General features: G+C 42.0%; 2 protein-coding genes across 5 annotated transcripts; both read right to left on the bottom strand.

The window, feature by feature from the left end:
* Positions 1-608: 608 nt before the first annotated feature.
* klh13 (Kelch-like protein 13) lies at positions 609-13,731 on the bottom strand. Of its 2 annotated transcripts, NM_001140108.1 has the most exons (9): positions 13,560-13,679; positions 12,750-12,803; positions 12,204-12,549; positions 4,563-4,695; positions 4,039-4,235; positions 3,059-3,881; positions 2,839-2,952; positions 1,562-1,770; positions 609-1,280 (listed from the first exon to the last, which is right to left on the bottom strand). In NM_001140108.1, the coding sequence occupies exons 1-9, from the start codon at positions 13,613-13,615 to the stop codon at positions 993-995; spliced, it is 2,220 nt and encodes a 739-aa protein (NP_001133580.1). In that variant the 5' UTR covers positions 13,616-13,679; the 3' UTR covers positions 609-992. The 2 variants fall into 2 exon arrangements, with proteins under 2 accessions (NP_001133580.1, XP_045560281.1); XM_045704325.1 differs by lacking the exon at positions 12,750-12,803 and having other exon boundaries at positions 13,560-13,731.
* A 3,508-nt stretch (positions 13,732-17,239) lies between these two features.
* Positions 17,240-22,840, bottom strand: haox2 (Hydroxyacid oxidase 2). 3 transcript variants are annotated; one of them, XM_014164721.2, is made up of 8 exons: positions 22,817-22,840; positions 20,199-20,351; positions 19,914-20,065; positions 19,151-19,434; positions 18,598-18,822; positions 17,789-17,947; positions 17,631-17,700; positions 17,240-17,498 (listed from the first exon to the last, which is right to left on the bottom strand). In XM_014164721.2, exons 2-8 carry the CDS (start codon positions 20,327-20,329, stop codon positions 17,443-17,445), a joined length of 1,077 nt encoding a protein of 358 aa, XP_014020196.2. In that variant the 5' UTR covers positions 20,330-20,351; positions 22,817-22,840; the 3' UTR covers positions 17,240-17,442.
* Positions 22,841-24,702: the final 1,862 nt, after the last annotated feature.

Below are 24,702 nucleotides of genomic sequence, written 5' to 3'. Positions count from 1 at the left end.
CAGTGGTTATGGCTTTGACTGCCTGCTGGCAGTGAATTCAGAGCCATTCAGCCATTCAGTGTAAGATCTTAATTTGAGCCAGTTTGCTACAGCAACAGGAAATGTGAATTCTAATTAATGGACATTTTTTGTAGGGGTTGATACATTTTTTGTTAGGGCAAATCAAGTCTGTCATTTGAAAGTGGAAATTACAAACTTTAAAAGCCTTTTTAAACCTCAAACACACTAAAAGTTTGCATTAGCTGCTGTACAGTAAAATTATTATCAATAAAAGAGTGATCAATTTAAGATCCTACATCGGTAGTTATATTACAAACATAATTGTACCATGCTCCCATGAAGCAATTGTAATGACAGTCCACCACAACATACCCAAGACTTTCCTGGTTAGCAATGGGTAGTCTGAGTTCAATTCCAGTGTGTATTAGAAACACAGTTTGAGATCATTGTGAGGGGATTTCGCCATTGGTTGAATGGGGAATTGGGCTTCCCGGGAAAAGGTTGTCTGAGGTTGCAACAGTAACCAAGAAGGGTGGAGCCCCTAGACTAGTTAGTGGGTTGACTTGTTAGATTGTGTGGTGTCTGTTTTGTATTGAAAAGTATGATGATTAATAGTATGTATTTTATTTTCATTAGTCATTCATATTACAATACAAAATACTCTTCCATCAATAAAACATAATTCAAGCCATCACTTATAGTTTGAAAATACATTGTCAAAAGTAAAAAACATATTCTCCATGAAAAGGAGCTTTTTGAGAGGTGTTTCACATTAAAGAGCAAAGCAGAAGTCATTCAGATACGAAAATAATTCCAACACAAAAGACAAAGATTACAAAAGAACAGTCAGTCAACCAAATGTATGGATATATTAGAGAAATGCTACCGCTGACGTTCGTTCCACTTCTCACACAGTTCAAGCTTGCAAAAAGGTCACATTTTTCAGCATCACAAACACAGAGGCTAAAGCCATATGTCCTTGCTCTCAGCTCTCAGTTCTTGGCAGTGTCCAGCGGGCACTCATGCATCTGTCCGTCGTCCACAGCACCCTCAGGTAGGTGCACAGTCATGGTGCAGGCCCGGATCCCGCCCAGTGGTTCTAGCACGTTGAACACCCGGTCCCACTCGTCCTTCTCTGGGTCGTAGCGCTGCACAATGTCCACCATGCATCGGCTGTTCCAGGAATAGCCCCCCACTACGTAGATCTGGCCCTTGAACACGGCCACCCCCACATCACTCTGGCCCCATGGCATGGCTGCCACCACTGTCCACTGGTCCACCTGGGGGAAGATATAAAACACAGGTCTTTGTCTTGGGACAACATCATAATAAGATCTGAGTTCTGATTGGCTAGCTGCCTCACAGAATTCCGCTTTTCTCCCCTAATATAATTTGTTCCTTGTTTGGTCATCATTTTCGCCCAAGCCAGAAAGCTCCTAAAACTTCCGGACATGTGACCATCAAAGTCAGAACAGTTAGGAAAAGGGTAAGGTATCGAGAAAGTGGTCAAATTGCCTATCATATTGTTGGGACCAAAACTAAGCCCAGTGCCATGCCTTACCTCGGGGCTGTAGAACTCACAGTCCAGTACGTCATCATAGTCGCTGCTGCCCCGGAAGTGGTTCCCTCCCATCACGTAGAGTCGGTCGCCCACCGTGCACATGCAGTGGAGGCCACGCAGTTCCATCATGTCGGCACGGTGACTCCATGTGTCAGTCTCAGGGTCATAACATGACAGCTCCTTCTGGAATGTGTCCTGTGTGATGCCACCTGTTGGATCAGTGGATTGACATTGGTTTTATTAGATAGATACCATGAAAACATGTTTACTAAAATACAGTTTTATGTGTACAAACTAATATCCTCTGGTTTTAATAAGTCAAACATTTCAATCCATCCATGACATTTTCATCTGATGTGGAATACACCACAGTCAGAGAGAGTTCAAGGGGAGGGCAGTGTAACTTTGGGACTGTAGCATATGTAAAGAATGGACGTTGAGAAGGAAAGAGTGACGGTGTAGGGGGCTGAACTGTTAGGCAGTGGTCGGGTGCTCTTCTACCCACATGATCAACCATAGAGTGGGACAGGAGCAGTAGGGCCCTACTGTGAAAAACAGACCGTTTGGGTCTGAACAGGAAGGATGTGGTCTGGTGCTGTGAGCTGCAGAGAGCTGTGACCATTATTCCATTACACCATCCCCTACATGTCACCACGCCTCCGATGAAATCCACCTACTCTTTGCCATACCATCCCCACTCACCCTTGGGCTCAAACTACTTAGCCACTGCTTTGTAACTTTAACACTTGGATGCTGAAATGAATGCAGTTAAAAAATAATACATTTTCTGCATGGACCTTTTAAAGCATCTTTTCAGAATTAGCTGGTTTTTGATTGTCTCCGCGAGCATAAAATCGACACAATTACTCATCAGAGAGCTGTGGTTAACCTACTCTCTGACCCATTTCAACTAAAGGTCTTTGTGTTTCCTGGCCCTCAATCCCATATCTACAACTTCTGTTCTCAACATGAGAAATTGGTTTCTACTCCAAGGTTGCTAGGAGACCATCATAGAAATCGACCAAGATGAGAATGATAACGGTCCAGAGCTACTATGTTATGTTAAAGTCTATCAAAGCTGTTAAGTGGCGAGAGTGGATTAAAATAGGTCAACAACACATCATTTGTTTGCCTGAATACATTAACTGTAAACCTCTCTGGTCTGACTGAGCTGATTGCATCAGGACAACAATCACAGTCAATTCAAGCCTTCACTTTGTAGGTTTTAACTGTTTGGTGAGTTTGTATTCTAACTGTCAGTGGTCTGAGAAACTTACCTGAGACATACATCAGGTCACCATGGACTGTCCCAGCATGCCCGTAGTGGGGGTCGATCATGGGTGACACGAACATCCACTCGTTCTTTCTGAGGTTGTAGCACTCCACGGTGTCTAAAAGAGTAAAACAAACGTAAATTCACTCAATATGCACCTTAAAGATCCCTATTTCTCTGTAACAGATTGCAATAAAAACATCTCCAGTACACTAGTGCCCCACCGATCTCTCCTGAGGCGTTCCTGCCCCCAACAGCATACAGCTTCCCCTTCAGGGCGCTCAGGTGGAAGAAGGTTCTCTTCTCATTGAGCGAGGCTACCTGCAGCCACCGGTCGAAGCGCGGGTCATAGCGGTAGACGCTGTCCACCGCTGTCTTGCCCTTGGTGTCGTAGGTGCTCTGGCCGCCCACGATGTAGAGGAAGCCCCCGAGCAGAGCAACGCCGTGCTGGTAGCATGGAACCTCCATGGGCCTCAGCGCCCTCCAGTGGCCGCTCTCCTCATCGTACAGCCTCAGCTCCCTGCTCACCACCAGCTGTTGCCGCATCACCCCACCCAGCGCCAGCAGGTGTGTGGCGTCGGACCGGATGTGCGTGCGCTCTGTCTGTAAAGAAGGTTGGAGGAAGGGCATCATCTGGTAGTTGCTGGCCTCTAGCAGGAGGTTTACGCAGGCCGTGTCCGAGCGCATCATGGCTGCCCCGCCGTCGTCGTGCCCCTCATCCTCCTGGGAGATCTCGAGCAGCTCCGTTGGGGTCATGAGGGGGAAGCGGATGTGGCGCATCAGGGAGTAGGCGGCGGTGCGGCGGGTAGGAGGGTCGTGGTCCAGCCAGGAGCGGGCGATGCGGTACAGCTCCATCTCAGAGAAGCCCTTGAGGCTGTCGCTGGCCAGGGCGTTGGCTAGGCTGGGCCCGGAGAGCTGCAGGTAGCGGCCAGACTGCAGCAACGCTGACAGGTTCTGACAGACAAACTTCCCAATGTGGGCCTGCACGTCCTCCAGGAGCAAGTCCCCGGCGATGCGCTCCACCTCCACACAGTTATCAATGGTGATCTACCACACACACAGGAAAACAGACACGACTGGATGAACTTGTGACAGGTCTCCTGTCTTTACATTGGCCATGCTTTTCACTGTCTCTTCAATCCACCCATCCAGCACATCCACCTGTTCATTGTTTCAGTACCAGTAAGTAACCTGATCAACTCACCTCAGTGCTGAGCAGCTCGTTGCAGAAGCCGAGGACGGGGAGGACTTGTAAAAAGTTGGCAGCCTCCAGAGTGTCCTGCAGGTTGGCCATGCTCAGACTCAGCCGGGATGTGTAGATGAACTCTATGATGTTCATCAGGCCCGTCTTGCTCACACCATGGAGCTTAATCTCCCTCATCTCCTGCTCTCTCATACCCCCTAGAGAGAGGGAAAGAGGAAAAGTGAGACATATAGAGGGTGAATGCTGTTACAGTTAATGGTGTAAGAGTGAAAGAATTTTCAAACATAGTTTGAAAATGGTCTAAGTGGACGTCATGAGAGCAAATACAGTAAGAGAGAGACTTTTCATAGGCTCAGCCCTAAAAGACACATCTGTTAAAAAATATGACTTACTTACTTACTTACTTACTCGATGACTGCTCTCGATCACACATTGTGAAACAATCACCAGTGAAATATACTGGCATATTGAAATATATTAACATATTGAAAAACCTCATTGAATGTTATTTATCACAGACTGACCAGTGAACATGGCTTTGAAGTAGTCGCAGGCGGAGGCCATAATGACTCTGTGTACTGGGAAGGTGTCACTGCTGTCCCCAGGCACTAGGATGACATCACACAGAGTCTCATCACCTCTGAACAACTGAAACCCCTGAAAGGAAGAACAACATAAATGTTACATCTATGGTCTGGATCCCCTCCATTGTCTAATAGTGTTGGCCACAATATTTTTTCTCTCTTCATGATATACAGTACCAGTCAAAAGTTTGGACACACCTACTCATTCAAGAGTTTCTCTTTACTTTTACTATTTTCTACATTGTAGAATAATAGTGAAGACATCAAAACTATGAAACAGCACATATGGAATCATGTAGTAACCCAAAAAAATGTTATACAAATCAAGATATATGTTATATTTGAGATTCTTCAAAGTAGCCACCCTTTGCATTGATGACAGCTTTGCACACTCTTGGCATTCTCTCAACCAGCTTTACCTGTAATGCTTTTCCAACAGTCTTGAAGGAGTTCCCACATATGCTGAGCACTTGTTGGATGATTTCCTTCACATGAGGTCAGGCTCATCCCAAACCATCTCAATTGGGTTGAGGTCGGGTGATTTTGGAGGCCAGGTCATCTGATGCAGCACTCCATCACTCTCCTTCTTGGTCAAATAGCCCTTACACAGCCTGGAGGTGTGTTGGGTCATTGTCCTGTTGAAAAGAAATGATAGTCCCACTAAGTGCAAACCAGATGGGATGGCTTATCACTGCAGAATGCTGTGGTAGCCATGCTGGTTGTGTGCCTTGAATTCTAAATAAATCCATGACAGTGTCACCAGCAAAGCACCCCCACACCATCAGACCTCCTCAAAGATTCACGGTGGGAACTACGCATGCAAAGATCATCCGTTCACCTACTCTGCATCTCACAAAGACACGGCGGTTTGCACCAAAAATCTCAAATTTGGACTCATTAGAACAAAGTACAGATTTCCACCGGTCTAATGTCCATTGCTCATGTTTCTTGGCCCAAGCAAGTCTCTTCTTCTCACTGGTGTCCATTAGTAGTGGTTTCCTTGCAGCAATTCGACCATGAAGGCCTGATTCACGCAGTCTCCTCTGAACAGTTGATGTTGAGATGTGTCTTTTACTTGAACTCTGTGAAGCATTTATTTGGGCCGCAATTTCTGAGGCTGGTGACTCTAATGAACTTATCCTCTGCAGCAGAGGTAACTCTGCGTCTTCCTTTTCTGTAGCAGTCCTCATGAGAGAGAGTTTCATCATAGCGCTTGATAGTTTTTGCGACTGCACTTGAAGTATTGACTGACCTTCATGTCCTAAAGTAATGATGGACACAGACTGACCAGTGAAACTGTTTCTCTTTGCTTATTTGAGCTATTCTTGCCATAATATGAACTTGGTCTTTTACCAAATAGGTCTATCTTCTGTATACCACCCCTACAACCTCTAACTGATTGGCTCAAAGGCATTAAGAAGGAAAGAAATTGCACAAATTAACTTTTAACAAGGCACACCTGTTAATTGAAATGCATTCCATGTGACTACCTCATGTAGCTGGTTGAGAGAATGCCAAGAGTGTGCAAAGCTGTCATCAAGGCAAAGGGTGGCTACTTTGAAGAATCTCAAATATAAAATCTATTTTGATTTGTTTAACACTTTTTTGGTTACATGATTCCATCTGTGTTATTTCATAGAGTTGATGTCTTCACTATTATTCTACAATGTAGAAAATAGTAAAAATTTAGAAAAACCCTTGAATGAGTAGGTGTGTCCAAACTTTTGACTGGTACTGTATATATCTTTTTCACTCCAGATACAAAATTATACGTAAGTACAACAACATATGACTACTACATCTTATCTGCCCTGACCCGGATGCTCACACCCCTGTCCCCATCCCTAGTTATTGTTTGCCACTTGGCCTTAAATTGTACCAATTTGTTTTTCTCAGTCGCCCATGCTATTTCAATATTTCAATAATAAATCATTCGATTTTTCCATTGTGTTAATGATAGCAGATTGATTGATTTCCAAGTTTTTAGATGAGTGATGAGTGATGAGAAGAGAATCGTCCAGCCCATCGGGTATCTCACTACACCCCCCTATGCCATGTCTTGAAATATGCAGACAGATGGATTAAAAGTAAGTTTACATTGTAATACTTCTGACAGCCAATTTCGAATTTGTGAATTTTGTCTCTTGTATAATAAATTATACACATTAGTTTATACTGGATTAAGTGTACATTTTAGTTAACTGTAATTTAGTCAGTTATGCTCCAACTTTCCCTCCATCTTGTGCCAACATCCGTTCTTCTTAAACCTTGGTTCCAATAGATAATATTTTTTTTCTAAGAGATTGTAGTTGGATGAGCTCCCTGAAAGGTTTTGTATATCTTCCCTATCATATAGACATCCTTTTCTGACTCAACTAAGATTCCCTCCAGGTTGCTCTGATATGTAACTTTTAACTTTTATTTGAAACTACTTTTTAATTCTGTCATGAAAATAAATGTATTTCCTATTACCAAGTCATTTCCAGGTGGACCAATTTATCGGTGAATTCTGAAAAACTATCCAAGGATTGTTCCATAAGGTTGTGTTTTTAGGGAGTGATATTGTTCCTGTGGAATACGTTTAATTTTCTTCCATATTTTTATAATGTTCTTAACTACAAAGTTGTTAGCTTTATCCTTTGAAAATAGATACGAAAAAGATTCTGGGGATGACCATGCGTATCTACAATATGTACCACGTTCCTCTTTAACTATATGTCAGAAGTAGAATAGTTGGGTAGCAAATTGAAGGTTAAAACCAGCCTCAGACTTAGGAAGATGTAAAACTTTCCTTTTTATTCTATGAATTTTATTTGCACATATAAAGTATGTTATGACCGAGTGTAGTTTTTTAAAGAATGTCCTCGGTGGGGTAATTGGTATTACTGAAAATAAATACAAAAACTTTGGCAGCCATGCCATTCTAAAGAGGTTTATTCTACCTGTAAGATTTCTGGGAAGTTTATTCCATTTAATTAGATCTGCTTTCATATTGTTGAGTAATGGAATAAAGTTATCTTTATATATTTGTTGTTTGTTGTCACTTTTTAAGCATCCTAAGTATTTAATATTTTTTGTGGTCCACTTAAAGAATAGCTGTAGATCGTGAGTTATTCTTTTTCTTTTTCCTACTGCCATTATTTCGTTTTTTTCCACGTTCATTTTATATCCTGAGATTTTTGAGTAGTCTGAAAATATCTTTAGCAAAGGGTGCATTGAGTTTTCAATATTGGTCAGGTATATCAGGAGATCATCTGCAAATAAGATAGTTTATATTCATTTATATTTACCAATACTGACACTTGCTACGTTTGGGTCTAATTCTTTCTGCAAGCGGTTCAAATGCCAGTCAAACAGGAGGGGGGAGAGGGGACATCCCTATCTTGTGCCCCTTTCTAAAACAATTTCATCAGACAATGTATTATTTGTGTATATTTTTGCTTTAGGGCATTTATACAATATTTTATTAAATTTATTATTTCAGCTGGAAAGTTGAAAGCTTACACAATTTTGAATAGAAAAGGCCATTCAAGGTAGTTGAAAGCCTTTTCGGCATCAACAGCCATTATTGATGAACCTATATCTTGTTTTTTGGGGTATTGTATTAAACTGAAATATGTTATTGTATTTGTTTGTAACTGCCTATTTTTATAAACCCTGTTTGAATGATATGTATAAGGTCTGGTAAGACTTTTGCCATTCTATTGCTTATAATCTTTGTTAATATTTTGTTGTCACAATTTATTAAACTTATGTGTCTGTAGTCAGCAGTGGACTCTCCAGATTTTTCTGGTTTTAATATAACTGAAATAACTGTTTGATACATGGAACTAGGATGTACTGAAATGAGTGACATGTGTGTTGTCATTTGTGTAAATAGGGGTGCTACTTTGTTGCAAAATGTTGAATAGAATTCTATGGGAAAGCAATCCATTCCTGGTGCTTTTCTCTGTGCGAATGTTTAAGTGACATTTTTTTGTCTGCTGATTATTGCTTCAGAGTTGTTGAGTCTAAGAAGGCTTTCAGATCCTTCCAACTGTTGTTTAATTCTGTTTTATATACATTTTCATAGAAGCTTTTAAAATTGTCATTAATCACGTTGTTGTTTCTAATGACCGTTTTTGTATCTTTATCTTTAGAAATTGTAACTGGTTTAGCACGTATTCGTTTTGTGAGAGCTGCAAGATATTTTCAGAAATGGTATTTTCTTCTTTACCTTGTAAAGATTTTTTGCTGGGCTTTTTCTAAGATTTATTTTTCTTTAATTTTAATTTCTAAATCAGACTGAACTTTTGCCAAGTATGATCTTATCATCCCCCTAATGTATGCCTTAAAGGCATCCTAAATTATATCGGGGTTGGCTTTTCTCTGTCCTCTATGTCTACATTTGTAATGGCAAAGGTTGAAATGTTTTTGTTTATGTATTTAATACATTTTGTGTCCAGAAGATGCATTCTGTTCATTCTCCAAACTCTGTCGGCAATTTTTTTTAAATTGGCATAATTAAACAGGATACCGGATCCGATATCACTAATCATTCATTTTTTTTATCCAGTAAATTGTTGAGTGTATTTTTGGAGAAACATTTTTTTGTCAATTCTTGAATAGCTTTTCTTACTTTTTCGAGAAAAAAAAGGAATAGTCTTTTGTAGTTGGGAATAATGATCTCCAGGTGTCCTGTAATTCATTTGTAGAGATTCCATTTTTTATAAATTTTCCTTTTTTATTACTACGTCTGTCAATATTATCTAATATATAATTTAGGTCTCCTGCTAAAATAATAGTTACTGTCTGGATTTTATCATAAAGTAGCTTGAATTCAATCTAAAAACACCAGATTTTCCCCTGGTGGGATACACAATGAAATCAATATGTATTTTTCACCATGTAAGGTACAAGGTGTTGGAGAACCATATGCTTTTTTCCCCATCATGGAGCCCGTGGACATTACATGCTGCTCTTTACTAGTATAGAATCAAAGTTAACCTTATCTGTTCTGTCTATCATTTAAGAACCAATTAAAACATTTTAGCATACATGACATATGAGGGCGGTGGGCATTCCATAGAATGGGAGGATCATAGTATAAATACATAGTTATTGTATACATTACATATACAGAGTGTGTGGGCATGTGAGCTGAGCAGAAATAAAATTAAAAAACATAAAGCAAAGTATGTATTTTTTTGCGCAGACTCCTCTCCTAATGTTACCCCTAAAAAACTGTGGATACATACATTGTACATATATTTGAAGAAAGACTGCCACTGAAGTACTGTGGTTGGTTTGCATTATGTTCTAAATTAAATTATAGTGGTTGGTGGGGGTCTACTTAGGGTGAGTGGGTCCTCCGAGAGACTGAAATGGGATGAGTGGAGGCCCCACACACACCTCAGAGAAGTGTCTGATGGCCTCCCAGTCACTGGATATGGCCCCTCTCCATTCTCACCAATAACCACCATTAAATCTTTGTTGTAATTACAAACAAGGAATAATAATGATTCGACATCCTTTCCTAATCTATCCAGAACTCTTATTCATTTTACAACAGGTTTACAAGTTATTAAAAAAAACTAATACAATGGCATTGTAGTATAATTCCTTTCTTCTCTTTCTCCCAAACCAAATCCAAATCCAATTGTCTTTATCCAACCCAAGTCAAGCTTATTTCCACCTCCCATATTTACTCCCCCTTGTCCCCCCAAGCGAAACTTGTCACCACCTCCCCTCCTTGCCCTCCCTTACCCACCCAGGCTAAGTTTATCCTAACCTCCGTCTTCCTCCACCCTTCTTCTCAAACATATTCACACCTCTATACATTTATTTACTATAATTATTTACTATACATCTGCTTACTCATCCGTTCTCCTTCATCCACACACAGCATATATCCGATGCCTTCGCACACCCATCCTTCCTACACATATTCATATTCACCCTCCTTCACTCTCCCATTCATATGGGACACCAGTTGAGGCTGCTGAGGGGAAGACGGCTCATAATATTGGCTGGAATAGAGTATAATGGATGGAATGGAGTGGATGGAATGGTATCAAATACATTAAAAATATGTTTTTGATACAATTTCATTTACTCCATTTCAGCCATTATTATGAGCCGTTCTCCCGTCAGCTGCCTCCACTGACAAACACATACCCACACATACACCCACTCACACCCTCTTTCCCACACACACACACACACACACACACACACACACACACACACACACACACACACACACACACACACACACACACACACACACACACACACACACACACACACACACACACACACACACACACACATCCATAGAACAATTATTGACAATTATTAGCTGTATTCACACTTTTATATTGTCTTTTCAGTGTCCATGTATCTCATTGGTATCGGCTAATTCTATCGTTACTTCATAGAGAAGAACAATTACTTGGGGACAATAGAGTCTAGATTTTATTGGGTGGAGGGGGAACGAATATTGTCTCAACTTACGATAAGCTGGTCTTGGGCATCAATGTATGTAGCCTACTGTAGTGTGCTTATCTGTTTATTCCACTTCTGCTTCTCCTCAGGGCACTGGTCTCTCTTTCTTCAACTGGAAAGGTTTCCTGCAGCCTGTTCACGGTACTGCCGGGAATTGGAGATGAGACTTGATTTGTTTTTCCTCCAGTGACTGTCTGATTGGAATGAATTGCTTGTGTTTTTTCCTAAGCCTAGCAGACACGTCCTGGGCGAATCGAATGGACTGGCCCTGGACCTTGATCTCCTTTCCTCCCTGTGCCCGCAGAATGTTGACTTTGGTATGATAGTTCCACAGCTTAAAGATTACCATGCCAGGGTATTTAGAGTTGTTCTGCTTCATGCAGATCCGATGGCATCGCTCCAGATCCTTCGGTGATTCACGTAGCTGGAAAGGTCCCCTTTTTCCTCATCTTCCAGTAGGGACAACATTATCATATTATTTTGTCTCTATCTGTTTTCTAGCTGAATCAGTTCATCTTCTAAAGTTTACACATTTGTTTCCAGAAGGCCAATTTCGTTGTCTTGTTCGTCCACGTGCCTGCTCTGTATATGCATATCTGACATGATAGACTCTATTTTTTTGGTGAGCATTGAGAGCACTTTAGCTATGATTTCCTGGATATCCTTCAGCTGTTCGTTGCTCTCATTTGCATCTCCAAGTTGTTCTTTGTCTTTACCTCTAAGGGAAGCCAAGGCTTGTCGGATTCGAGTCTCAGCATCACTTTACTCACAGATTGGTTCGCTGTTGTGTATTACTAGCCGCTCACTCTCTCCCGTTTGTTTAGTGATATTCTTGATCTATCAATTTTAAAGGCTTAATTTAAACTATGTTGTCTGGCTTCTACATATAATCACAGTTTTGACGGTACAAAATGGAATAACTATCTCCCCATGTATCCTATTGATAAATGCATGTGTTGGACACCATTCAGATAGATTACAAAAATAATCGTCCTAGGATCCTAATACATCTTGACAACTTTCCCAGCAAAGTAATAACCCCAATAACCCTTTCATAACTCTGGCTGGTGTATGAGCGGTGTGGTTGGGTTGTACCTGTAGGACTGCGGTGCCATGCTCATTGCTGCTGAACTTCCTGGTTAGAGGCCTTGGGGGGAGGCTTGGCTTCAGTTTGATATCAGGGGGTTTCGGGGGAAGCTCCAATGGTTTAGGTGCTGGATCTGGAGGGGTTGGAGGGTTTGATGTTGGGGGAGTGGGTCTGTCAACTGGGGCCGGAGCTGGGACTGAGGCCGGAGCTGGGGCTGGGGCCGGAGATGGTGCTGGGGGTTGGACAGGTTGGGGTGGAAGTCTGGCGGGCTCTCTAAGAGAGCCTCTGCTCCCCAGACGAGACAGTCTCCTGTGAAGCCTCCCCGGACCACTCTCCTTCTCCTCACCACTGCCCCTGGAACACAAAATAACAGGGGTCCTTGCTGTACCATCTTCAGCCACTGTAGTAGTTTAGTCCACTGCTTGGCAGTTCACATTGCAGTTTACTGAAGCAAGTACATTCTAATATTGATTGTTATGAAATGTACAGTATTTACTCACTATAATGTACTATTAAATTACCTAAAAATGACCCCAAAAATTGTTTCAGCCTACCCCATATCAGTTGGTGTGTTGCTGGATTTCCTGTTGCACCTTTGTGAAAGGTTCCTAAACAGATGCATAAGACAGGGCAGGATTAAATTGATGTCTGGTCTGTCAGTACCAAATCATTTGCTGTTTTCTTTTTCAGAGCCTCTTCACTCTGAACAAGCTACAAAATGGGAAATGAAACTGTTGAGTATGTCTTTGTTTTATATGTAGGTTGTCTGGTAGGCAGTACGACTCACTTAATATACAGGCCCAGAGAAGATATGCAGATGTGGGGCTTTCCTGATAACATTGTTACTATACTATGTGTATTTGCTGTAAATGTTAATACATTGAACTCCTGTAACTTAACTCATTAACTTCTCTATTTTAATGTTGTTGTCCTGAACTTGATTATGTTGCAGTATCTAATGTTTCTTAATTTCTTTCTTTAATTTGGGGGATTTGTGTGTATTGTTTTGTATTGTTAAGTATACTGCACTGTTGGAGCTAGAAACATAAGCATTTCGCTCCACCTGTGATAACATTTTCAAAATAAGTGTACGCGACCAATAAAATGTTATTTGATTTATCGTGCTGTGGTGTTGTTTCACTACTTCCACATTGGTTAATGTTTCAAGTGGATAACTGTAGTGTTAATAAGATCTAATTCAGTAGCCTCTGAACACTGAACTTACGCTTCGCTTCGTATTCATCATATGTATTTATATTCTTTATTTTGGGTCATGGCAGTTTCTGTGCAAGACTGTACTCTATATCAAGTGTACGAACTTTACACCTGCATTAACATAAATTATAGGAAAGGAAGGAACCTACCTTGAAGCTATTCTTTTCAACAGGCTCTCCTTAACCGAAAGGCCTTCTTCTGACATATAACCAACATACAGCAATCTATTAAATTCTTTACAGATCACTAAATGTCTCCTTGCAGCAGCTGGATGCAGAGTGGAACCGTTATGTAGAATGGGGTAAGCAGCAACACAGTCAGTTTCTCACAGCTAACCAAGACCTCAGCCACTTCCTGTGTCAGTTCTCCTTCTCTCTCTTTTTGTTCTAGCCCTCCCCACTCTTATTTTTACACATTAGTTGTTGTAAAGACAGAAGCATACAATGACTTCCCACTGGGCACAGACTTCAAATAAACATCTATACCACGTTGGTCCAATGTAATTTCATTGAAATGACATGGAAACAACTTTGATTCAACCAGTGTGTGCCCAGTGGGTTTTTGCTCATCCTTTCAGTCCCTAGAGTCTCCTATACTTCTCTAGTGTCAAATGTGGCACTACAGTTTCTTACAATTCTTTTTTAGAATCCCATTATAATCTCAAGTTTCAAAGATGTCAATTAAATTGTAAGAAGAAACAAATAACAAACCCCATCAAATATTTTAGCATCAAATACAAGTAAATGTATGACAGGAGGCAGAAAGTATTTTAAAATATATTTTATTCTCAAAGTGGTTTTACAGCAGTTCTCATCTCATTGTGTCTCCAGGGTTCTGAATCAAATCACGCTGTTGTTCTCAGAGGATTAGGAACTGGAATGCCAAACAGCCCTGTTACATCACTCTATCAACCAACTACACTCCTCTCGCTTCCACCTCACCAGCCAGAACAGTTATTACAATGAAACCAGAAGGGATCAATCATTTCACCCTCAACATTTTTTGACTGATGGATCTCTGTTGGCCACTGATCTAAAAGCAAATTCACCTTCACAATTCACTTATAGTGCCTTCAGAAAGTATTCACAACCCTTGACATTTTCCACATTTTGTTGTGTTACAGCCTGAATTTAAAATGGATGAATTTTAGATTTTTTGTCACTGGCCTCCACACAATACCACATAATATCAAAGTGGAATCATATTTCTAGAATGTTTTACAAATTAAGCATGGTGAAGTTATTAATTACACTTTGGATGGTGTATCAATACACCCAGTCACTACAAAGACACAGGCGTCCTTCTGAACTCAGTTGCCGGAGAGGAAGGATACTGCTCAGGGATTTCACTATGAGGCCAATAGTGACTTTAAAACAGTTTAATGGCTTTGATAGGAGAAAACTGGAGGATGGATTAACAACATTGTAGTTACTCCACAATACTAACCTAATTGACAGAGTGTAACGCCCGTCGTTTGTAGTTGAAGAAGTGGACCAAAGCACAGCGTGGTAAGTGCTCATGATATTTTATTTTCAAGAAACACTCAAACAAAATAACAGAAGGGAAATACGAAAACGCACAGTTCAGGCACACACGCTAAACAGAAAATAACCTCCCACAAAACTCAGGTAGAAAACAGGCTGCTTAAGTATGATTCCCAATCAGAGACAACGATAGACAGCTGCCTCTGATTGGGAACCACACTCGGCTCAAAAACAAAGAAATAGAAAACATAGACATTCCCACCCGAGTCACACCCTGACCTAACCAAACATAGAGAATAAATATGATCTCTAAGGTCAGGGTGTGACACAGCGTGAAAAGAAGGAAGTTATTCTAAAACATACATCCTGTTTGCAACAAGGCACTAAAATAATACTGCAAAAAATGTTGCAAAGCAATTCATTTTTTGTCCTGAATACAAAATGTTATGTCTGGGGAAAATCCAATACAACACATTCAGCGTCTTTCAGGATAAAAGATTTACAGAATGGAGCTAAGCAAAGTCAAAATCCTAGAGAAAACCTGGTTCAGTCTGCTTTCCACCAGACACTGGGATATTTATTCACCTTTCAGCTGGACAATAACCTAAAACACAAGGCCAAATATATACTGGAGTTGCTTACCAAGAAGACAATGAATGTTCCTGAGTGGGCAAGTTACAGTTTTGACTTAAATCTGCCTGAAAATCAAAGGCAAGACTTGACAGATCTTGAAGAATTTTGAAAAGAATAATGGGTAAATATTGTACAATTCAGGTGTGCCAAGCTCTTACAGACTTACCTAGAAAGACTCACAGCTGTAATCGCTGCCAAAGGTGATTCTAACATGTATTTACTCAGAGATGTGAGTGTGAATTCTTATGTAAACTTGATATTTCTGTCATGCCTGATCCCACTCTTCCCCCCCCGGCGCTCAAGGGGCCAGGCTGCCCTGCATTACGCACTCCTGACACCATCATTACGCCGTCCCTCGTCACGCGCATCAGCGATTATTGGACTCACTTGGACTCAATCACCTGTTTATTACCTCCCCAATATTTGTAAATTCCCTGATGCTGCATTGATTGTCATCTGTCTTTGTGTCTCCCAGTTCTGACGCTGTTCCTTTCCTGTTACATGTCCGTTCCTAATTAAATACCAACTCCCCGTACCTGCTTCTCTTCTGCAGCGTCGTTCCGTACAGAATGCAGCCACCATCAAATAAAGCATCAGGGAGTGCTGGCGGTTCAGTTGGTGGTGACGTTGGGTCCGGGGGTTGGCGCCGATGGAATTGGGGGTGCTTTAGCTGGATTGTTGGGCTTCCATGCCCTAGCCGGCTTGCTAGGTTTCCTTGCCCAGGTTGGCTCGGAAGGCGCATATCCCACGTCAGGTCTCAGCCGGATCGTCAGGTTTTTACGCCAAGCCGGCTCATCAGGCTGCTACGCCTCAGCTGGATCATCAGGCTCCTACGCTTCAGTGGGATCGACAGGCTCCTATGCCTCAGCTGGCCCGCCAGGCTCCCACGTCTCTGCTGGTTCGTCGGGATTCTACCCCCAGCCGGCTTGTCCAGCACCCGTGTCTCGGCCGGCCCGTCAGGCTCGCCCAGGTGGGACGCCGGGTGGTGCCCCTAGAGGGGGGAGGGTACTGTCACGCCTGCTCCCACTCTTCCCCCCCGGCACTCGAGGGCGCCAGGATGCCCTGCATTATGCACTCCTGCCACCATCATTACGCACATTTGCTTTCCTTCGTCACACGCATCAGCGATTATTGGACTCACCTGGACTCAATCATCTGTTTATTACCTCCCCTATATTTGTCAGTTCCCCGGTGCTGCATTGATTGTCATCTGTCTTTGTTTTTCCCAGTTCTGACGCTGTTCCTGTCCTGTTACATTTCCATTCCTAATTAAATGTCAACTCCCCGTACCTGCTTCTCTTCTGCAGTGTTGTTCCTCACAATTTCTTTATTTAGTTTTCACTACATTTTCAAAAAGAAATCTAAAAGCACGATTTCACTTTGATATTATTGTGTAGATGGGTGAGAGAAAATATATTTATTCCGTTTTGAATTCTGGAAGTAACACAACAAAATGTGTAATAAGTCAAGGGGTATGAATATTTTCTGAAGGCACTGTATTTTAGTCACCATATTCTCTGCCACCCCTGTTCATCAGAGACACAATATCAGGCCTCTCTCACTCATAGATGGGTTGACAGGGGGCCGGCAGCCATTGAGAGTTAGGAATAGCTGAGTGAAAACCATATTTTGTTGCTTATATCATATGGAAGATGCTTATATTTAAATATGTCTGGTTATTTTTTCACAAGAACTAAGGCAGCCACATTGGATAAAACTATTCAGATTTATTATGATTTCAGGATTTATTTGATTGATGTCAGATTCAGTTTCAGTTCATTATGATTCACATGAGAGGTTTCATTTTGTTGTCCCAAATTCTGGTTTAATTGGAAGTTCTATTGATTGAATGGATAGCGCTGTATTGCTTTCGTCGTTATTCGTCAAGCTGGTTCTGGCGCCCCCTGCTGTCAAGTCACAGTTTGGAGAACTGGATGAGGTTCCTGTTGATCTCAGCCACGTTCCTGCACCCTAAGGGAGGAAAGACCAACAAAACATTAGTGTTGCAATGTTATGAGGTTGAGGTAATGATAGCTAAGCAAGGGGTTTGAATCTCAGACTGGAAAAAATATGATTATGTAAGAAGTTTGGTTCCTCATTCACCAGACAGAGCCATTGACAGACGGAACTCATCGTTGAGGATATGAAGTACCTCCTTCAACCCCTCTTCACCCTGAAGGAACAGACACAGGCAGCAAGACAGTTTGTTATTCTCAGTTTCTCAAGTTAATAGGTTGATCTCACACAATGTTAATTGTTACCTTATAGGCGAGGCCCCACACGGCAGGCCTGCCGATGAACACACACTTGGCTCCCAGAGCTACAGCCTTCAGCACGTCACTACCAGTGCGGACGCCCCCGTCCAGATATACCTCGATCCGCCCCTGCACTGTGTCCACAATCTCAGACAGGGCATCTATCTGGGTGGTAGAGAAGAGAGCAGAGGAAACTTCCTATGGAATATTAACAGTATCATTTAAAACAACTGATATTCAAATCAACATTCTATGATGTGTGGACCTCCAACCATCTTTGTGGTACCATTTGAAAGTGAACATTTATATTGGATTCCCTTTTAGTACATTTATCAGCCAAAACATGACACCCACCCTGTATTCAAGAGCATGCTGTATCTAAACAGATGGCTGGCACAACACAAACACTTCAGATTATGTAAAATAGGGTCTAGGCTAGGAAATAAAAAAAAGTATAGAATAGTTTGACAACCCTGTTTCTAAGATCTTCAATGATAAACTCAATTGTTTATCTTTTCCAGTGATGAGGACACGGATGTCTCATGGTATGGTGGGTTTTGCAAAAAGGGTCAACTTTGAGCACTTCTATGTCTTGAATGTGTGGGCATTCAGGTCCAAAATTTCACTTCTGACCACTTCTAAAATGGGAAAATATGTATGAAAAGGGTTGTGGTCAAAAGTGATTGAAATCAAATGGAACGACCTTGTCCTTTAAAATCAACATTTCATAAACAAAATGGTGTTTGGCTTGCTGACTGTAGGGTCAAATAGAGGTGAGATGATGATGAAGTGATATACTCTGTGCCCATTCTTACTGTGGCGGGCCCTCCGTCCAGCTGGCGTCCTCCGTGGTTGGACACGATGATGCCCTGGACGCCATGCTCCACGGCCAGCTCAGCGTCCTCCTTTGTCAGGATGCCTTTGATGATGATGGGCAGGCGGGTGAGAGACTGCAGCCAGTACACGTCCTTCCAGCTGATGGAGGGGTCCAGGGTGTTAGCAGGGACCCCATACTCCTCACCCGCAGGACCTGTAGCCTCCTACAGAAGTAGTCAGAGGGACACCCACCCAGACACGACAGATGCATACAATACAGAACACAATACAATACAGGAGACAGTACAGTACAGAACAAAACACATACACACAGAAGGAGGCCTCATGGGAAATACATTAGTTGGATTATTCTTAAATAATTCTAGAGCAGCTACTGTCTCGCTACTATGGCACTATGGGCTGGTTTCCCAGACACAGATTAAGATTCTCCATTGACAGTGTTTTTTAGTCCAAGACTAGACTTAATCTTTGTCCAGGAAACCATCCCTATATGATTTTACGGTAAAAATCATTACTGTTAAAAATATTGACCTGGAAGACACCGTCAAAGTTCTTGACCTTGAGGTGTGGCGGGAGCTTGAACTGGTTGCGTATATCGTTGCGGCGCTTCCCAGTGTAGGGCACGTCGACGGTGAGGACCAAGGCCTTGTAGCCCAGGGCCTCCACACGGTGAATGATTGATTCAGACAGCTTCCTGTCCCGGTACACATAGAGCTGAAACCAGCGGTAGCCGTTAGGCGCTGCAGCTGCGATCTCCTCCACAGAGCAGGTGGAGTAGGTACTGGTGATGTAACATGTGTTCACTGCCTCCGTAGCTGAGGAGAGAGAGAGTTTCAAGTAGAACATATATATTTTTTTGCACAAGTATAATACAGGAAGGCACAATTTATTTACACATGCATCAGGGAAGGGGGTTTTGGGGGGAAAGTGTTTAAATTGTGCAGTATTAGCAATAGTAAAGAAGAGCAATAGTAAACAAGAGAAAGAGATTTTGAGTGGACCACCCCTTGGATACTCAGTGACAACAAAGCTATTGGTCTAAAGAGCTCTACAGCTGTTAAAGCCCTCCTAGTCCTCACCCCTAAAGAGCTCTACAGCTGTTAAAGCCCTCCTAGTCCTCACCCCTAAAGAGCTCTACAGCTGTTAAAGCCCTCCTAGTCCTCACCCCTAAAGAGCACTACAGCTGTTAAAGCCCTCCTAGTCCTCACCCCTAAAGAGCTCTACAGCTGTTAAAGCCCTCCTAGTCCTCACCCCTAAAGAGCTCTACAGCTGTTAAAGCCCTCCTAGTCCTCACCCCTGGCAGTGGCCATCTCTCCCTCATGCCAGGCCAGGCAGTGGAAGGCAGTGGGGGCGATGCCCACAGGGAAGCTGATCTCTGTGCCCTGCACCGTGGTCCTGGTGTCACTCAATGACACGTCCCGTAGAATCCGTGGTCGCAGACGGATCCTGGGACCGAGACAAAGTGATTATTTTGGATCTTCCAAGCACTACAGTTTGAGGTGTGCTGTTATTGAGTGATGTTAGTGACCGACATTGAATCGTGGGTACTGTAGTTTGCAGGATTGGGAGAGGTACCTACCGTTTGTAGGCCAGCAGATTGTCATCCCTGCTGCAGCACTCGTCTGCTCCGGCTGCGTAGTAGTCCCATGTGGCCTTGGAGAGGTGCTCCTTCGCATACTCCTCAAAGTCTGTGAGACATACCATAGCCATCTCAGCACAGCAGGTCCCCTCTCTGTAGGATATATGATCATTGTCAGGGACAGCAGTTGTAAAGAAATGCTATCAATATGTCAATTACACTATCAGGTAATCCTGTATTAAAAGCGGAATGGATAAATACTTATGGCATTTGTGGAGATTTAAAATAGTAAAAACACTGTTCTTTGTTGTAGGCTGAGTTGTAAATTGTGCAATTTAAATGCATACAATAACTGCAAACATCTTCTGGTGCATATTTTACACAAATACACAAATACATTCAGTGGCGTCACCAGAACCTGGGGGTGTCACGTATACTCCCTCTCTGGCGCTCTAGGTCACGAGGCTGCTCTTTACGCACACCTGTCACCATCGTTATGGCACCAGCGACGGCATCAGACTTACCTGGACTCCATCACTTGCCTGATTACCTTCCCTATATATGTCACTCCCTTTGGTTCCTTCCCCAGGTGTTATTGGTTCTGTTTCAGTTTCCTGTCTGTGTGTTGTTCGTGTTTCTTGTTTGGTATTATGTTTAGTTTATTTATTAAATTATTCACTCACTGAACTTGATTCCTGACTCCCAGCGCACACGTTACAGAGGGCTAATGCTGCGTTCGTAACCAAGAAGGAAGTGGAAACGTAACACATACGACTGGTAAAAATCCACTTGAATGGTCCTCCATGTAGACAACTCGTCTATCATCCTGAGCTCCCACTTCTCCCACATGCTGACCTCTGATTTCACCTACTAAGGAAATTAACTCGATAACAAATGCAACAACAAAACATTATGTATAAAAAACAATCTATTAATATTAATTACAAGCATGATAGTTGTACTTTTAGTTTATGGTTTACGCAGCTTTTTGGCCATTAGCCAATCTGCGTTTCTCAACGAGTTCAAAGCATGTGAATGCATCCAACTGGTATTTACGACTTTACAACTGGTAAAGTCCCACCTCCCACTTGGTTACGAACGCAGCATTAACCCCAAATGATTTTGGGATTGGGATCTTGCATGTGGGAACACCCCGAGCATCCCATTGGTTACTGCATGAACACCCCCCTCCCTTGAGCATCCCCTTCATTCCCCCCCACTCCCCGAACATGCCATCTTCATACTTGTGTGACACTTTTGATGTTCTGGAGTTTCCCTGATTGTCTATATGATTATTTTTATCAGCCTGCTGTGTACCGGCGTCCTAGCTCGCTAGCACACGGTGTCCTTCACTTCTGTCTGCCAATACCTGACCTCGCTGTTGTTATGACATACCTGTGTCCTCGCTAACTAGCTACCGTTGTCATCCCTGCCTATTTTTCTTCTGTAAGGTTTATCGGAGGTTGGCAACCAACGTTATTGTGCATTAACTCCACCTACTGTACTGGATCGCCCCCGCCTCCCGCCTGTGTACCGGAGTCCTAGCTTAAAAATGGACCAATATATGTATAAAGAGGAGTTCCTGCAGATGCAGGAATGCCCACATGCAGGAACACCTTGAATTGTGGATTGCAATTAACCCTTCTCAATAAAACTAGGCTACACTGCATTACAAACTGCATTGAAAATACAGCTGGGCTTGGATCGGTGCGCACAGGGATGACCTCAAATTACCCAAAGAAAATTAAGGACAACATACAAAACTAGCCTACTTGTCAACACCAGTTTTTTTTTCATTTGTAAAAATGCCTACTGGACTAGCACAATACTAAACAATTACCATGACAGAGCAAGAAATCTACACAATAAATGTGTTATCCAGAAAACATAACAGTGCAGTCACTTTCATCTTTTTTCCTTATCAAACAAAATTACTACAGTAGCCTATGAATCTCCTTTCCTTCAGTTGAGTAGCGTAACTAGTTTGCCGCGTTAACAGGCTATGTATTCACCTAGTAGTTGTCATTTCACGAAATGTCAATCGGTGTCTGGAAAAAAACGTATTTCGATGCAAACTTAAGTCGATAGAGGTGCACACGAGCGAAACAGCAAAGAATGCAACACACACAGCGACGACTGAACACAGACAGACAGAGGGCGGGGTGTAAAACTAAAAATAATGTACATCATTTATCAATGCAGCAAAAGTATTAGGGGAAAATATAGACCTACCTTCTCACACATTGGCTATGGTGAATGATAACACAAATAGCAACCCTAGCATGCCCTAAAAACCAGGCAACTGCTTATTCTGAAAAGAGCTCTGTAAAAGTGTCAACAAACGGTTAACAGTATATCTCTCATCTTGGCAGTGTTGTACTATGAACCCCATTAAATATTAACCATTTTCAAGAGACTGAGGCCATCTTAGTCCATTTGTGAAACACCAATGCACCCAAACACATTTTGATTGGCCTAACCTGAGAATGAACCTCATAACAACATAACGGATTGTAATTTTAGTAGATCTCAACAACATTTCATCAATTCCACTTGCTTCAAAATACATTTAGGTATTGAGTTGGAAGGATCTACTAATATCATTCTCTATTACTCACCACTCTAGTCCTTATGACACCAACTCCATTCTGAAATGTCTGGTGTCTGACGATGCAGCTCATAGTTAGTTCTATTCCTATTGTGTGATTGTATGCTTTTGTGTGAGTTCAATAAAACTATCACAGAGATTAACACTGACAGTGAGTGTGACCCCGCAGAGGCTAGAAATGTGCTGATGCCACAGTGATCCATAGAGAGGGTAGGGGGGGGGGGTCGCACATTACATACTACAGCACAGATGGGGACATACATACTAGGCCTACATATAAAACACACAGAATGTGGCAAACAGTACCATGGTCAGTAACACACAGCATTACAGTAATAGTACTGTAACAGCAGGGTGGTCAGTGACTTCTATAGACCTACTGTTCATCATACACAATAACTTGCAGCGTTACTGTGTCCTACATACCAAATGATCACAGGGTTGACAGTGTATAAAACTGCCCTAGGTTTATCTTTGAGTTTGCCTGACTGAGATTATTACTCTACAGTTTTTTCTGAGTATACTGTATGTGACTGTATTTGACCCGCTGACCTGAGCAGCCATCCATGGAGGACCACTCACCGATTACAGCTGAGTCTCTGAATGGCAAATCATAAAAACTCATTCAAGTTTTTGCTATTGTGCAGAGCGTTTATCTTTTGGCCTGTACGTCTCCAATGCTATGTGATAACAATGTGATCTATGAACACTTGAGGGCAGTGCAATACTGAATAAAGGTATTATACACAGAACTGTTCAATCTCAACCTGTATAATATCCCAGGCCATCACACATTCAGTGAGAGAACATGACATGTACAGTACCTAATGTTCAGCAAGTACACTGAATTTCCATTCAAATGAAAATGGCCATTGACAATACTATATGTCAGATGCATAGGGACCTACTGTAAAATGCATTGTGTTGAATTTAGATTAGTTTAGATTAGTTGTTCAATCAATGATCATACTATTTCTGATCAATTCTGTCTTCTTTAGAATGTGCAAGATAGACTTGCATGTGATGTTCAGATCCGACCAGGCCTATGTTAACGTTTCTCCACAAATAACAGTTGAAGTAAGATGAACACGATGTTAAATTAATTTTTGCCTTTGTCCTATAGATTATGAATGTTAAACTACCTACAGTACCTCTCTACACCTGTCAATACATACAATACCTTTCTAGAAAAGCAGCTGTGTGTATTATAAGTAAAGAAACACGATGGAAATGTGCAAAAAAAATTATATATATATATATATATATATATATATATATATATATAAATATATAAAAATATTTTGACTATTTATTTCAAGATTTGGTTTACTGAAGATCACACGATGTACATTATTATGACTTCAGATGTTTTGATACTAATCAAAGAAAGAAAAGCTACAAAAATAAATAGGAGGTGATGGTGTTAATGAGTAATGTACATCGGAATTTTGCCTACAGTCTCTCTCGCTCACTCCCTCTCCTCTCTCTCCCTAGCTCTGCTGTGTTAATTGGCTGTAGGCCTAACTGATATAAAAAGGCCCTGGGGGCAACCACAAACGAGGAAAATATGTGAGGTGTCTTACCTTGTCCTTTACCCTGGCCTGGTTTTCTCTTGTAGCCTGTCACCTCTCATGTGACACCTGTGCAGGGCAGGGCAGGACAGTGTCAGGGGCAGGGCAACTCTAGCTCCACACCCTTCCATTGGGAGAATCCCTTTGATACCGCCCCCCACTGCCCACTCACACACACTGGCTCAACACTAGCCTCCCCTGTCAGCAGTATCTGTCCTTGAGCAAGGCACTTAACCCTAATTGCTCCTGTAAGTTGCTGTGGATAAGAGTGTCTGCTAAATAATTTAAAAATGTAGGAGTGAGTAAGGCGACAGTCATATTGCTC

The sequence above is a fragment of the Salmo salar genome, chromosome ssa21 (genome assembly GCF_905237065.1).
Source record: "Salmo salar chromosome ssa21, Ssal_v3.1, whole genome shotgun sequence".
In the NCBI taxonomy this organism is placed as follows: domain Eukaryota; kingdom Metazoa; phylum Chordata; class Actinopteri; order Salmoniformes; family Salmonidae; genus Salmo; species Salmo salar.
This window is presented reverse-complemented; position numbering and strand designations above follow the sequence as displayed.